At 33.0% G+C, this 16,290-nt stretch overlaps 1 protein-coding gene across 3 annotated transcripts in view; it reads left to right on the top strand.

The window, feature by feature from the left end:
- Positions 1 to 16,290, top strand: part of ADGRG6 (adhesion G protein-coupled receptor G6) — a 172,734-nt gene that overhangs the window by 74,730 nt on the left and 81,714 nt on the right. For all 3 annotated transcript variants that reach the window (XM_074309671.1, XM_074309670.1, XM_074309672.1), the window contains exons 3-4: positions 7,496 to 7,837; positions 11,311 to 11,934. In XM_074309671.1, the coding sequence (XP_074165772.1) occupies positions 7,496 to 7,837; positions 11,311 to 11,934 (966 nt within the window). The remainder of the gene's footprint in view (positions 1 to 7,495; positions 7,838 to 11,310; positions 11,935 to 16,290) is intronic.

Genomic DNA, 16,290 nt, shown 5'->3' with positions numbered 1-16,290 from the left:
TAATGTTTTAGGTTTGTAAGTAAAATTAGAGTTTAAATGTTTCTTTATTGTGGGCTATTAATTTCTAAAAGTAATTTTCATTAGTGATGAAGTAATCTGAAGTAATGAAACAGATGGCATTTTTAAACATGTTGGGTCCCACATATAAAATGGAAAGTTTTACTAAGAAACCATTCTGCCTTTGCTTTTTTTGGTCATCAACAATAAGCAGTGTTTTTCTCCTTAGATGTTTCCTACTGCTGAAGTTGTTTATATGAAAAAGTGTCCCGTTATGGACAAATGACATCAGTTTTGTCTATACTTTGCACACTCCAGGGTTTAGATCTATTTTTTTTTCATGCTTCCATTTATATGCACAGACCTGAAATTTTTGGATGCCCTCAAATTAAAAGCACTTTGGAAAGTTTGTCTCAAGTTAGATACTACTTATTGAGTTAAAAGTCAATTCTCAGTTAACTAAACTAACTATTGGAAGGTAAGCTCAAAATCTTTAGTTATTGATTTGAATTTACTATTCTACTTTTATTATATGAAATAAACAGTAAACATTAAGTAATTGAAAATAAAAGTCACTTTATATATCTTTAAATGGCTAATAGGACAAGAAAAGATCAGACAGTTATAAGAAAGCATGGGCAAGGGTAATTTTCTTCTGAAAAATGAAGGATTTCCTGTTTATATGTTATAATTTAAGCCTAAAACATGACTAACAACAACATTAATCATATTGTGGATTCAGGCAGTCATATGGCATGTGTTAAGACTTTCTGGTTAATCTATTTTTAATTGTGGCTTGTAATATTACTTGGTTAATGGCAGTAGTCATTCAATCTATACTACAGCTATGACTTAATCCATTTGAAAATAGCTTCTCTAAAATTACCGAGTTTAACAAGAAATAATATTTTAATCATTTGTATTTGCCCAAACTTTACTTGATATTAACTGTTCATTTCACATCACTAATGCTTGCATATCAGATTAATCCATCTAATCTAGTCTTTTAATAACTGTAAGCAACCTGACAGTAGCCGTCAGTTGCTCTTTTGTTCACCATGCCATTGGTTCCTTCATGCTAGTTTGTGATACCTAAGCACCTAATGTAGTGTATGGTTTTATTTTTACTTAAATGAAAGCTGTGAATCAAAAATTTAAAGTGTCTGTCCAAAAATCTTACTATCTGTCATTTTGGATTACATTGATAGAAACAGTCAAAATTAAGGGGCAAGTAATAGTTTCACTATAACCTACATTAGATTCTCTATTGGATACTTAGTTTTGGTAACTGTAATTTGTAAATTACTGACAAACAGGGTCCTATTCAGTAGAAGATGATAGTATGATGAGGATATATGACATGGTAGCCAAAGAAAGTATGACAACATTAAACTATTTTAAGAAAGGCATAACTTGGGACAGCTGGGTGACACAGTGAATAGAGCATCAACTCTGGAGACAGGAGGATCTGAGTTCAAATTTGGTCTCAGACAACTTATCAGCTGTGTGACTCTTGGGCAAATCACTTAACCCCATTGCTTCCCATAGACACAAAAAAAGAGAAGAAAGGAAGAAAGAAAGAAAGAAAGAAAGAAAGAAAGAAAGAAAGAAAGAAAGAAAGAAAGAAAGAAAGAAAGAAAGAAAGAAAGAAAGAAAGAAAGAAAGAAAGAGACATAATATAACATACAGGAATTAGGAGTTAATTGATTTTCTGTACTCTGCCTTCATTAGACTATGTCCAGAATAAATTCAAGATCTGGACACTACATTTTAGAGAATTATAGAGTATTTAGATCAGAGCAACTCAGATGGTGAAGTATTTTAAGAAAATGTCATATGAAGATTAATTGAAGGAAAAGGGTGTACTTAATCTTGAAAAGTCTTGGGGGTATTATTAATATCTATATTTAAGTGTGTAAAAGACTACCATGTAGAAGAGAGATTAGGCTTATTATGTTTGGCTTGAGGGTAGAAGAAGGAGAAATGGGTGGAAATTGCAAATGGGAAATACTTCCTAAAAATGAGGAGCTATCCAAAATGAAATGGACTGCTGTGGAAGGTAATGGGTCTACTTTGTTCCAGAAGGCAAAAGAACTAAGTCTAATGAGTAGAAATTCTGGTGAGCCAAGAGATTTTCTATCCTGTAGGGAAGAATTTACTAAATTTGAACATTATCCAAAAAAAAAAAAAAAAAAAAAAAGGGAAATGATTTTCCTTTTGAGGAAGTAGTACACATCACAGAAGTATTCAAGCAGTGTCTTGATGATCAGATTTTTTTTTTTAAAAAAAGAACAGATTCCTGCATTGAGTGGTCATTCTAAATGTGATTGTTCTTTCTTTCCTGTTAGTATTAATTACTGCATGTATATAATACTGATAAAACCTGTCAAGAAGTTGAATGTATTGATTGTTGTATATATGCACATTATTATTTAAAGGAAGTTGGAAATTCCAATATGTAACTGGGCCTGCACATTTTCACTGAATTAATTAATGACAAATTATGTCAGGTAGGCTATCTAGAGATATTTTTGAGCTGGTTTTCTATATTTTATTCTATCTATTATATAATTGGTTAATGTTTGTTTGGATTCTGTGTCATGAGAACAATTATGAAAGCTAAATATGAAGTCTGCATTAATTTAGTGCACTGGCATCAGAGAGCTAGACCAGTTGCTTTCTAATTTCCACTTGAATTATTTAAATAATGAAGAGATGTTGATCACCCACAAACTCCATACTATTGTAAGAACTTTATTCATTTGCCAATGCTAAACTTATTTATAAATGATTTGTTTCAGGATGAGTATATGAACATCTCTATCATGGAGGGGAGAAGAACTTCCCCAAAACCACATTTTTCAGCGTCTATAGACATTTGCTGCTATAAATAGCACTATGCTTGTGTGTCTGTATTTGTCTGTGTGTGAAAGAGACAGGGAACAACATAGAGAAAGAGAGATAGTCAGAGAGACTGACATACACAGAGAGAGTCAGAGACAAAGAGGGAGACAGAGATAGAAACAGACAAAGATAAAGAAAGAGGCAAAAGAAAGAAAAAAAGCTAGGGAGACAGGGTGGGGGATGTGTGTGTACAAACCAAAAAAAAAAAATAGAGAACATGAGAAAAGAAAGAAACATTAGATAATAAGAGCAAAAAGGGAGAGGGAGAGAAGAAGGGGATAGAGAAAAAGAGAGACAGCGGGAGAAATATAATTTAGAGGCAAAAGCAGAGATATTTAGAGACAGAGACCAGAAATATTGAGAGGAGAAAAGAGGGAGGAAGTATAAAATGGAAGAGAGAGTAAAGCAAAAAGAGGAAGAAGAGGAAAGACAGAAAAGGGAAAGGCAGAGACAGAGAGAAATTAAAATAGAAAACAAATATTGAGAGAGAAAGATGGTATATTAACAGATGGAGAGAATAAAAAAATGAAAGAAAAAACGACAGGAGGGAAAGAAAGAGAATAACAGTGACCCAGAGAGACAGAGATAAAATAATTTTCTTTGCATCTCTACATCCAGTGAAGTTTAGGAAAAGGTTTCTAATAATTCACATGGTTTGGATCTTTTCATTCTGTAGTTTCCCCCAGCTGAATATGGAATGCTTTCATACTACAGCCATTGTGACTTGATTTCTGCCTCAATCTGGTTTAAATCTTTCAATAAAATTACAAAACTGAAAATGGGTTTTAGGCCCATTGTGTGTGGGGGCAGGAGGGAGAGAGGGGATCATTGAAAAGGAAGCAGGTATCAGAGTATATGGTTGAATGAAATTATGAAATACTGTTGTTTCTCTTTAAATGCTTTGGTGAGGGATTATTTAGTTTCAATTCCTTGTCTATTATAAGTCTCAAATGTCATTCATCTACCTGAATTATCTGAAATAAAATGATAATAGGAAGCTTGTATAAAGTCACAAATCCTATTTGATATTAGGGTTCTAATTCCATAGACAACATGGGAGAGTAGAAAGAGACAAGCCTTGGAGTGAAGCCATTTATGGTTCAAATCTTTTGCTGTGTCATAACTACATTTTGACCACAACTTAATCTTTGTGGTCCTATTTGGAGAATATTGTGCTACTTGTCACAGAGAATTATCATATTTAAATAGATAGATGATAGATAGATAGATATAGATGACAGGAAGGATTTTGAAACAAAATATTATGCAAAAATTATTAACAGGAGAACCTGAATTCAGTTATTAACTTTGCTGTTGATTAGTCTTTTTAATCACGTCTGACCCTCTGTGACTACATTTAGGGTTTTCTTTGCAAAGATATTGAAGCAGTTTGACATTTTTTGATCCAGTTCATTTTACTGAGGAAGAAACTGAGGCAAATAGATGTAAGTGACTTGCCAAGGGTCAGAAAGCTAATAAGTATCTGAGGCCAGAATTGAATTCAGGTTCTACTGTTTCCTATTCTCCACTATATCAACTGTGGCACCTAAATGCCCATTCTTAACCTTATTAGAAGAAGCTAAGCCATAGTTGATGGGCTAAATGGTGGAAATTTACAACAGCTTTGGCCCACAGCCTTGAAAGAGCTGCTTGGTGACCTTCAATCATGATGTTTAGTCAAAGGAGAGAAAGCAACAAACATTTATTAAATTTATTATTTATTAAATGCCTACTATGTGCCAATCACTCAGTATTTTAGAAATATTATCAATATTATTTCATATGATAAAAGAAAAAAACTGTTCATTTATTAGAGTTTGTGGTAAGCCAGGATGTATGATTAAAACACAATTGTGTGCGTGTGTGTGTGTGTGTGTGTGTGTGTATAGCACACCTCATTTCTAAGGAATCAGTCCCCAGTCACCATGCTAGGTAACATAATTAAGTCTTTTTGCCTTCCTGAATTATTTTTTCATGCATATATTTCCTGAACACTTTTTAAAAAAATAAATAATTAGATTAAATTCTGTGTAAATTTATGATAATTTTGTTTCCCTTTTAAATACAAACTATGATAAAAACAATTATTATATCAACCAAGTTTCTCTGTGTTGAAAGCAGCTAAAATGCATCTATGTTTTTATTTATCCTTTGGGACCTGAAATTCCTTTCCTGAAGGATAATAAAGAAAGTGGTATTTGCTGGTTGCAGTGAGGTACTAGGATAAATGGGTGGAGTGAAAACTAAAATTTCTGTTTTAGGAAACTTGGAGAGAAATAAAATACAGATATTTTTTAATCTACATATATAGTGTGTATTCTACTTAATTGATAGTTTGAATCTTTTCTTATAAATTTTAGATTATTGAATATCTAAGCTTGTGAGTAAAAAGCAAACATAATATTAATAAACCCAAACACATTTTGGGGAAGGATCACTAAAAATGTTTCTTTCATAAATCATAGGTATAAATTCCTGTATATGTGTGTGTGTGTGTGTGTGTGTGTAGTTTTGAGGATATCTTGAAACACTTTCCATTGTCACAAACTACATCTGATGAAGAAGTATTCTTTAAAAGCTATGCTAATTCTGTAAGCACCAGTTATTTAACTGAATTAAACATTTTCTTAAATACTAAGATGTTAGCATAACAGTTTAAAATTAAGCACCTATTTTGAAGGAAATGCTTTTGTCTTTGGAGTAATTTAATAATGGGCAATATTTATTTATTGCCCACTGAAGGCAAATTACTATATGTTATTGGCTTCAATTGAGCAAACATTTGTTTAATGTATACTATGAATGCACTTAATGCACTTAAGTGCTAGGGGCATAAAGATGAAGAAATGACAAAGCTATTAAATTAATCAATAAACATTCATTAAGTGCTTACTGTGTGCCAGGCACTGTGCTACATGCTGGGGACTGTATACGGATCAAAATAAAACAATTCTTGCTTTTAAAGTACTTCCATTCTAATGAACTAAACAACATGAACATATATATTTATACATGTATGTACATACACAATGAATGCAAGATTGTTTCATGAGAGAGAGCACAAAAAGCATGAGAGTTCCATTCTTCAGGAGTGTATTCTCTAATAGAGTTAACAAGATATATTTAAAAGTAATTGAGTACAATACAGGATCGAATGAGATGCAGAAAGTCCACAAGCGTGGTAAAAGAAAAGTTTAGGAGGAAGAGATCTGGGAAAACCTTATAAAAAGAAGTGCCATAGTTTATTCTTCAATGAGGAGATGAATTAAACAAAAAGAAAGAGCAAAAACATTTTACATCTGAAGGAATCACCTATAAGAATTGATAGAGCCAAATCTGAGATTGGGAAACAGTTTGGCTTTACCTGAAATATAAAATCCGCAAAGACAATATTATAAAATAAAGCGGCAAACATATCCTAAAACGACAATGCAGAGGGCCTTGAACATCAAGATGAGAGATTTTTGTTATTAACTTCATAAAACCAAATTTGGTATTTATTTCAATAAAGTTACAAAATTTTGAAAATAGCTCCAGTTCATATTTCTGCTATCAAGTTATTTAATGTAATTCGAGTATAAAGGACTGGCAAAGGCTACCAGTGAATGTGAAATTGATCGATTATAATATGGTTAGAAATTTCAACTAAAAATTCCAGCACATAATAGGGAAACACTAAAAAGTTTTGAAAAAAGGGAGTGATGTTATCAGACATATCTTGAAGGTTTAATATAGTAGCTGTATGAAAGATGAGACACAACATAGCATAGTAAATATATAATTACTGTCTCTGAAGCCAGGAATTTGTAGATTCATATTGGCAGTGTGATCCTGGATAAGTAATCTAACCTCTCAATACTCTTGCAACTCTATGTTGCAGAAAAAATGCAAACTTACATTGATAGAGGGAGCTCCTCACCAGAAGCTCCTTAGACTGGTAAAAAGACAAATGTAGTCAGGGAAAAAGAAAGGGGAAAAAGAGAGAAAGGAAGGAAAAAAGGAAGGAAGGAAGAATAGAGCGGGGAGGAGGAGGAGGGAGGGAAAAGTAAAGGAAGAAAGAATTGACCATTTCTTTTGTAGTACCTTAAGAAAAAAAAAATGCACTTTCAATCTAGGGATGCTTTCTCTCCATCCCCAAATTCTTTTTAAATTTTTGTGCCAGGTAGCATAAAAGATTGTCTAGCCTTGAACTTTTACATCAAATTCTTACTTAACTATCTAACTCTGGACAAACAATTTTATCTTTCTAAACTTTAGTTTCCTTATCTGTAAAATGAGGATAATATTATCATGCATCTCACAAGATAGCTGTAAGGATCCAATTAGATAATATATGTAAAGTACTTTGCAAAACTTAAAGAGCCATATAAATATCAGCTGTTATTATCATCCTCAAATATGGTATTCCTCTATACATTTCGAGCCATTTGTTTTTGTTTTCCCCTATCATTTGGTCATATTATTTATTAAGTCATAATCATAACTCTAAATGTTTGTAACTTATATTTGAATACTCCTAATATATTAGACATTACTTCTCTACTGCATTGGTGCTTCCCATCGTTTATATTCTTTTATTTGTTTTGTCCACCAGTTTGGGGCTGTGCCAACTGCAGAGTGACACTCTCCAGTCCGTCTGGGACTTTTACCTCTCCATGCTACCCTAACGAATATCCAAACAGCCAGGTTTGCATGTGGACACTCCAAGCTCCAACTGGATACATCATTCAGATAACATTTAATGATTTTGATATTGAAGAAGCTCCCAACTGCATTTATGATTCATTATCCCTTGACAATGGAGAAAGCCAGACTAAATTCTGTGGAGCAACTGCCAAAGGTTTATCGTTTAACTCAAGTGCAAATGAGATGCATGTGTCCTTTTCAAGTGACTTTAGCATCCAGAAGAAAGGTTTCAATGCCAGCTATATCAGAGGTATGTAAACTGAAAGAAGTGCCAAGCTTCTGTTTTTAGTTAACATGTGTTACAATAAACAGACAACAGAATCCGAGGACAGATTTAAGCTCTTTTATTGTCTATGATTTCAATTTGACTTTTGGGGCAAATGTGCAACATATATGTTCAACATACTAGATCTGGGATTTGAACACAGTAGGACTGTATTACTTTAGATTGTTTAGATATAGAAGATATAAAGACTTTTTCAAATATACAGAAGATATTTTCTCTATTAATAATTAGGTCTATGCAATTATGACATTAGCTTAGCAACCAATTTAAAATACCCATACTTGTGGATTTCTTTTTGGTTTTTGGAATGCTACCCCTTCAGGATTTATACTAGGGTACATGTATACATGCAAGCCTTTTTAAATAAGAGAGTACAAATAGCATCAGCTAATAGGTCCTATTAATGCCTTTTTGTCCACGCTTCCCCTACTTTTTCTTGGAATTCAATTTGGGTAATTGAATATAGACTGACGCTGAGAAAATTACTTATTTTTTCAGTATCTCAGGTAGCTCTTTTAGAAGATGAGTAAAAAGTTAGGTGCTGATTTTCACTAGTAGAAAGAGTTTGCTTAGGAACCAATGAAATCATAGGTCCAGTAAAAACAAATTATTGTCTGTTCTAAAACAAATTTATAAAATATACTTATAATCTGACATTATGAATAAAAATAAATATTAAGGCTCCTACATTAGAAATCTTATGAGATGACTTTAGAGAAAAAAAAATCATCTTTATTATGACTTGAAATAATCTCACAGTGAACCTCAAGTAATCAGCAGAATACATCTAAAATTCTTAAGAGAAATGATGTTTTCAGTATATGATATTTTATTTACCATAGCACATATTCTCATATCTAATACTATGTGATATATCCTCAAGTATATTTTAAACTATGATCCTAGTTACTTGAAAAAGATATGGAAATGACTTACTTCTTCACAGTTGGGAACATCTTAATAAGCATAGGAGGAAGAAAGCCGGTTTTCAACTTCTAGACCTTTCTCGTGTTTTATATTCACCTTAAGAAAAAGCATGTACTGATATCAATGAAAAACTGCAAGGAGGCCACGTTTGAATAGCAGTTAGAAATTCAATTTTTGCTTTCATTTCTCTCCTGCTAATACTACCCACAATGCCTTACCACATGTGCACAACACAAATTTATTCTTCAGAATTCCCAGTCTTCTCATCTATAACTTTTTGGAAAGTAAACATTATTGTTTTTTAATAGGAAAGTATTAAGCTCTTATAACAATAGGTTGTTAATCTAATCTTTCATTTTTGAACTTAGAATTGCAATGGTAGTTATCCTAACATTGAAGTAAACCAATAAATAAAATAGCATTGAAAAGATGATGTTAAAGAGCAGGGAAAATATTCATGGGATGACAAAATGCTGGATGGGAGATAATTTTTGACTTCTTTTATAGAAAATGCCTCTTTTTTATTTGATTTATTTTTTTTTAAAAGATCGATTTTCATTTTCAAAATACATACAAAAATAGTTTTCAACATTAATTCTTGCAAAACCTTGTCTTCCAAATTTTTCTCCCTCCCTTCCCTTTTCACCTCTCCCCTAGACAGCAGGTAATCCAATATATGTTAAACATGTGCAGTTCTTCTATACATATTTTTACATTTATCATGATGCACAAGAAAAACCAGATCAAAAATGAAAAAAAAGAGAGAAAGAAAAAAAAAAAGCAAACAACCACAAAAAAGTGAACATACTGTGTTATGATCCACATTCAGTACTCATAGTCTTTTTTCCCCCTTTTCATGCTTTTATTCATAGGTTTTCTTTCAAATTTTTTGTTCCCATACAGTCCTTCTTGAGAGAGTCAAAACTTTCTAGAGTTATTTGAATGGGGAACAGTTGAAAATTTGATGAAAGGAGATTCAACTTTTATATTTTTTCCTTCCCATTTCTCCAGAGCAATAACCCTGATTTTAATTTTATAAAAAGATAGCCAAAAATCCCTCATGCTATTCTTGTGAAAAAGATGAAATGATATAGGATAAACAATTAGGTGGGTTCATAACCTGTAGTTTCAGTGATAATTTTTTATCTTATCTGGTGAGCTACAGGTAGTTAGTTGTTCTAGATGATAAGATAACACACACACACACACACACACACACATCCCTTCCAACCAATCTCAATGTTTTTCACATTAACTGCTTAACTTTATCTGGGTACTTTATTACTTATCAGTGTTTTTCCTAAGATATGATGCCTATAACTTGGTGAGTTTAATAGATGCCAGAAAAGTGGCATTGCTCTCAAAATATCTTCAGTGCTGAATGAATATTTCTGAAATCAATGGAACATTTGTACAAATTATTCATCACAGTAGCAACTCTCCTAAATCCCTATACTGATTCCTCACCAAGAATGAAATAAGGACTAGACCCATGATTTTACTGGTGTAGGAAACTTGTGGGTGAGGAAATTCCCTTCTATCAATGCAGCTCAGCACCTTCTTTGAGATTTAACATCATTAATTTATACATTATATATGTATAGGAGCTAAAGAGGATTAGTAGTAAAGTTAAGAGCTAAAGACCATGTCATTTGGAAACAGATTGACTAGTATATTAAGCATTTTCTCATTTCCATTCCCATTTTGGTTAAATTGGCTAGTTAGGTTTTCATTAATCTCTATGCAAGAAATCTAATTTCATTTTCACCATATTATGATGAAGAGAAGTGGAAATATCTATGGTATATTTGACACAATTAGAAAAGCATTGCATTCAAACTTTGTTTAAAAAAAAAAAAAAGATTGTTCCCCTAATTAAAAAACAAAAACAAAAACAAAAGGAAAACTTTGTGCCAATAAAGTTGCCTGTTTCCCCTTTCTGAATCTTATAATACTGAAGTGTAGAAACTGCATAGAATTATAGCCTCCCTGATCACGTGTGGGTGTTTTCCACAGTTCAAATGTTGAAATCTGTTCGCTAGTTAGTGACTTGGCTGTTTCTGTTCCCCAGAGTTTTGAATTGTAATTTGGCCAAAACTTTGAATGAGTAGGGATTCCCTTTGTTGGGCCTCTCTGTGTTGCCTTGTGTTATAAATAACTCAGTATCTGCTCCCATTGCTTGCAAATAGCTAGTGAAAAGAAAGCCTGATAGAGGTGAGTGTTTAGGCTAGGAGATTACTCAAGGGAGAAATTACAATTACACTAGAAAGTGATCCTCAAGGAAAAGTGGTGAATGAAACCCAGTGTGAGGGATATTGGCAATGAATTGGCAATAATAATGGGATGGTCAAAGGAAGGGTGGGAGTGGCAAAGAATGGGAGAAAAGTAGGGTTCCAGTGAATTGATCTAAAAGCCCAGGGATCTGATTATCAGAGGTTTTAGCAAGTCCCTATTCTGAAACTTATTTGCATCTCTGTATTCTCTCTTATTGTTGCTGTGTTTTGTCCTAGTTGCCGTGTCCCTGAGGAATCAGAAAGTCATTATCCCCCAGGCCACAGATGCTAACCGGGTGTCAGTTGCAAAAACTGTCTCGATTCCAGAACTCAGTGCATTCACTGTGTGCTTTGAAGCAACAAAAATTGGCAATGAAGACAATGACTGGATAGCTTTCTCCTACTCAGATGCTTTATCAACACAATTATTGAGTTTTGGGAAGGCCAAAAGGGGCTATTTCCTCTCCATCTCTGGGATAGAATGCTTGCTAAACAAGGTGTTATTGGTAGATTCAAATGAAGACATTTTCACAGAAAACTTTGAACAACTATGCCTAACTTGGAACAGCTCTTTAGGCTCTGTCAGTGTGAATTTCAAAAGGAGCTATGAAACAGTTATATGCAATTCTACCATTAGCAAAGTTATTCCTGGGAATGGGAAACTGCTGCTGGGATCCAACCAAAATGAAATAGCCTCTTTAAAAGGGGACATTTACAACTTTCGTCTTTGGAATTTTACCATGAATTCCAAAACTCTGTCCAACCTCAGCTGTAATGTGAAAGGGAACGTTGTCGACTGGCAAAATGATTTTTGGAATATCCCGACCTCAGTTCTGAAAGCTGAAAACAACCTAAGTTGTGGTAAGTATGTATAGTAAAATATCTTTCCTTCCTGAGCCCCTCCCCATTGTTCAGAAAATGTGTTTGTCTGCAATAAATTCATAATGTTTGTTATTAAAAAGGAGAAAGTTTTGTTTTTTTTTCCCTTCAAGTATATTTGTTTTTTTTTTTTTTTTCAACTTGCCTACTCAGCTCTGCATAATGTAATTTTTGCTATGGGGTGGCTTTGTTCTTTTTTAAAAGCATTTAATCAAAGCCTTCTGGTCTCATCATTCCTCCTTTCCTATGTGTCACATGATATTTAGTGATCTATCATTAACATATTTATACTTCTGTTTTTTAATCACCATATGATCTAAATAGAAAAGTTAATTTGATTTAAATCAGTGGAAAGTACTAAATAGCAATAAAGGTCTCTTATTCTTGCCTAGAAAATATTGCTTAAATAAAAAAGCAGTTAAGTTAATGAGCTGTTATTTTGGGATTAAACTGCCTTAAAAGTCTAAAAAAAAAATAGACAAGATCAGTAGCCACTGAGTCAAACTTTGATAACCTTTATACATAGAAATTTGTTTTACAAGTAATCCTTGAGATCCGAAAGGACCCTGATTCTGTAAATAACAGCAGAGAAAAGTTTAATGTCAGGAGCAAACCATCTGACTTCTTATAGTGTCTTCTTTTGGTTATGTTTGATATTCCATATTACAGTCTTTAATTGAAGCACAATGTCAGTTGGCAGAATGCAGTAAAGTTAAGTAAAACACTGAAATCTTATTTTCCCAGTGTTAATAAAAATGTAGGCAAAGATCATATTATCTTTGTAATTGTCATTCCTGATTAATCTTTTTGTCACCAGCAGTTTCCTAAACCAATGAAATTAGAGGTTGAAACAATTAACATTTTACATACACTGTCAACTCCTGATTATTCATACTAAGGGAAGGGAACTGGTTCTGAATCTCAAAGTATTGGAATAAAATAGTGGTATCTTAGAATATTAATATATGAGAAAATTTACAGCACTTTAAACAAAATAAGACAGCTATGAAGACCTGATTCAGAGAGACCTAGAAAAGGAGAGCTTCTTGTCCCCTCTTTCCACCCCTAAGACCTTCTCAGTTTGAGGAACTGATTAGCTCCTGTTGGTTGCTCTCCCATTAAGTTTATTGACTGTCTGGCCCACATTTTCCCTGCAGGAGGTAGAAAGGCAATTAAAATGACGTGACTTCTGAGGTATTTCCTGGTGGGTGGGTGGAAAGATGGTCAATTATGACCCTCTTCCAGAGAGAGACTCCAGAATGTTCAGAAGGCTGGGTGGTGTTCCCCCAGCTAGCCCTTCCCAATTCTAAAGTTATCACAAGCTGAACCTTCAAACTTAACCACATGGTTCAGCTCCTAGAAAATCCAACAGTCACTGTAGCAAATACCAGGTGAAGAAGCCAGCATGTACTTCCTGTATTTGAGTGCCCTCTGGTTTAGATGCCTAATTTTGCCAAACCTTTGGCAGTCATTAAAAGGTCAAGGAATGAACTACTTAAAATAACTGCTTTCTATTCTTCATATTGACCCCTTTAAACAGATCTGTTCCTAATTCTAGTAGTTCAGCGCTTCTGTTCTTTAAGTATTGGGAGAAAAAAATGAAATTTCTTCACTGGTCCAGTCTCACCCTTCCTTGTTTGACTAATTATGTACACAGGACAAGTAGGTAGGACCAGTATCATCAGTAAGGCTGTACATTGTGGATCTAACTATGAAGATCAAACCAACTTCCATATCTGTTGTTTTGAATGTCCCATTTAAGCCCCAACCATCACCATTTGTAAGTACTGAAATTCCTTCCAGGCAAAACTGAGGTACCATTTAGGATCCTAAGTTGGAAGGAACCTTAGTACTCAAGTCCAACTTGCTCTTTTTGCAGATGAGGAATTTTTATTCTATTTAATTATAATTATCATAATGATAATTTTCCAGAGGTCACATAGGCAATAACTTGGAATTGAAGTCCAATTTTCTGACTGAAAATCCTATGGCCTTTTCAATAGTCTTTGACACCTCTCTTTAATTTCCCTCTTTACCCTTTGGCCAGGGCAAAATGATCTCTCAGATTTTTTTTCTAGCATATTCTTTTCATTTCTGTTTATGCTTATCACACTTTCTCTTGTACTAGAATTATTTGTGTACACAGGATGGCAATCTTTTAGACTTTAATTCCTCTGAGAAAGAGGGGTCTATAGCTTATTTATCTTTATATTCTCAGTTGCCCATATTGGACCGAGTTGTGATACTCTCTTCACTAATACATATCAAATTTCCACACCATCTAATTCACATCCAAGTCTTTCATTAAATCCTCCACAGAGAATTCATTCAATATACTGGAGAACTCATTTTTTTTTTTCAATATCTCAGACTTACCAATGTGACCCTTGGTTTTGTCTATCTTAACTCTCATTCTCAGTATTTGATAGGCCTCCCTTCTTTCTAGGCCCTTTGTGTGATGTTTCAGTTCACTAGGGAAGCATATTGTATACAATTAAAAAATATTAATTGATTGAATTGAACTAGGTTTGTATTGTCAGTATGACAAAAGTGGAATAATCAAAGAAAATTCTTCTTATATCTTATTTGGAGTTTTCATGTTTCATTTAGCAGTATCTTTGAGACGTCTTCCCTAATACTTTATTTCACCCAAATCTTACAATTTTCAGCATATACCCATGGGTTTTATATAGAAGTATAACTTGCAGATGACTAAGTACATACTTCTTCTTGAGGAATGTATGTTCATATGCTCAATGGAATTTAGCTCTGTTACTTTTACAATAGTCTTCCTGAATTCAAAGTGACTTTTAATTGCATCATTTCTTTTACTCATGGCCTGGGTTATGTTTGAACATATGATGGGGAGGGAATTTCCTGCTGCTTAATGATCAGCTGTGGGAGTTGAAGGATTTTTGTCAGTTATAAATTGCCAGGAAATACCTGTGACAGAGATTATTTCAATGCTTGTTAACTAAACATAACTGCAATAAATAAATAGATAGAACTGTGTATTATTAGTGTATTAACCTTCCTCTGCCCCCACTTATTCCCCATCAAAGCATTACTATTCTCTGATTATAAAAATTCATTTCCTTAAAACTAATGATCATGCAATAACCAATGGAGAATAGGATTGCATTCCAAGCATTCCATTGAACTGGTCATGTGTATTAAATATGCAGTTTTATTCCAAGTTCTACTCCCAATAGAAAGTATAATGATTTTTCCAAGTGTGAATTATTAAAATAAATAAATTTAGAATTCAAAAGTAAGACAGTAAAACAAAACATTTACTATTAAAAGTGTGGCACCTTGGATATACTTGATGAGTATCCCAGTCAGTGTGAATATCTCAATAAAATTTCTAGATATTTAAAAATCTGTTTACATTTTCACAAATTTCTGAGAACATCTTAAAAATATTGCTGAATTAAATATTTGAACAATTTTTAGTTTTATTTTCCTTATATTTCTTTTTTTGAAAACTCTGAATTTTTAGTTATTTATATGGTTCTTTGCATCTTTATAATGTTAGAAATAATTTTTGTTCAGGAATTTCAGTAACTAAGGCTCATTTTATGACATTTCTCTTTGTGTGCATATATATATAGATAAATACACATGTACATAATGCATATATTTTCAATATGCTTTGTATAATAGACATGTTTTGGATATGTTAGGCTATACTATAGCTAAAGTTCATTAAGCTAATTAAAGTCCCCAAACTAGTTACTGATCATTATTGATAAAAAAATTAATAGGTTGTATATATATATTAATAATTTTATTCTTGACAATAAATTCCTAAAAAGATTGCCCCTTCTTAAAGATTGGAACATTTTTGGCCCAATGAATTCTGAAAGCTCGTGTTAACACTATTATACTCTTTATAAAAATGCTATTATGATTTATTGGATGTTTCCTCCTTTAAATTTTTTTATCTGGCTATCAGAACTCCATATTCTAACCAGAATTCCCAAACTAATTTGATTAAGGAACACTTCGGTGGTTTGAAATACATTGAAGGAACCAAATACATACTGGTCAGGGAAATGGGCACTTCAAAGACACTGACCTGATAAGGGAGGATTAAAAAAATTGTGCCACAATAAAAAAATATTATTTTATATTTATAGTAGACTTTAAGGTTTCTAAAGGCTTTTTCTCACCATAGTTCTTTGGAACAACTATGCAAATATTATCATTTCCATTTTATAGATGAAGAAAAATCAAAGAGGTAAGAAACTACTGACTCAGTCTCCCAGTTCATATGAAAAACAACAACAACAAAATCCTTTCTTGCCATCCATCCATCCATGATAGCTATCATCT

The sequence above is a fragment of the Sminthopsis crassicaudata genome, chromosome 4 (genome assembly GCF_048593235.1).
Source record: "Sminthopsis crassicaudata isolate SCR6 chromosome 4, ASM4859323v1, whole genome shotgun sequence".
Taxonomy (NCBI): domain Eukaryota; kingdom Metazoa; phylum Chordata; class Mammalia; order Dasyuromorphia; family Dasyuridae; genus Sminthopsis; species Sminthopsis crassicaudata.
Note: the sequence above shows the minus strand (reverse complement) of the source record. Positions and strands in the feature narration are given on the sequence as shown.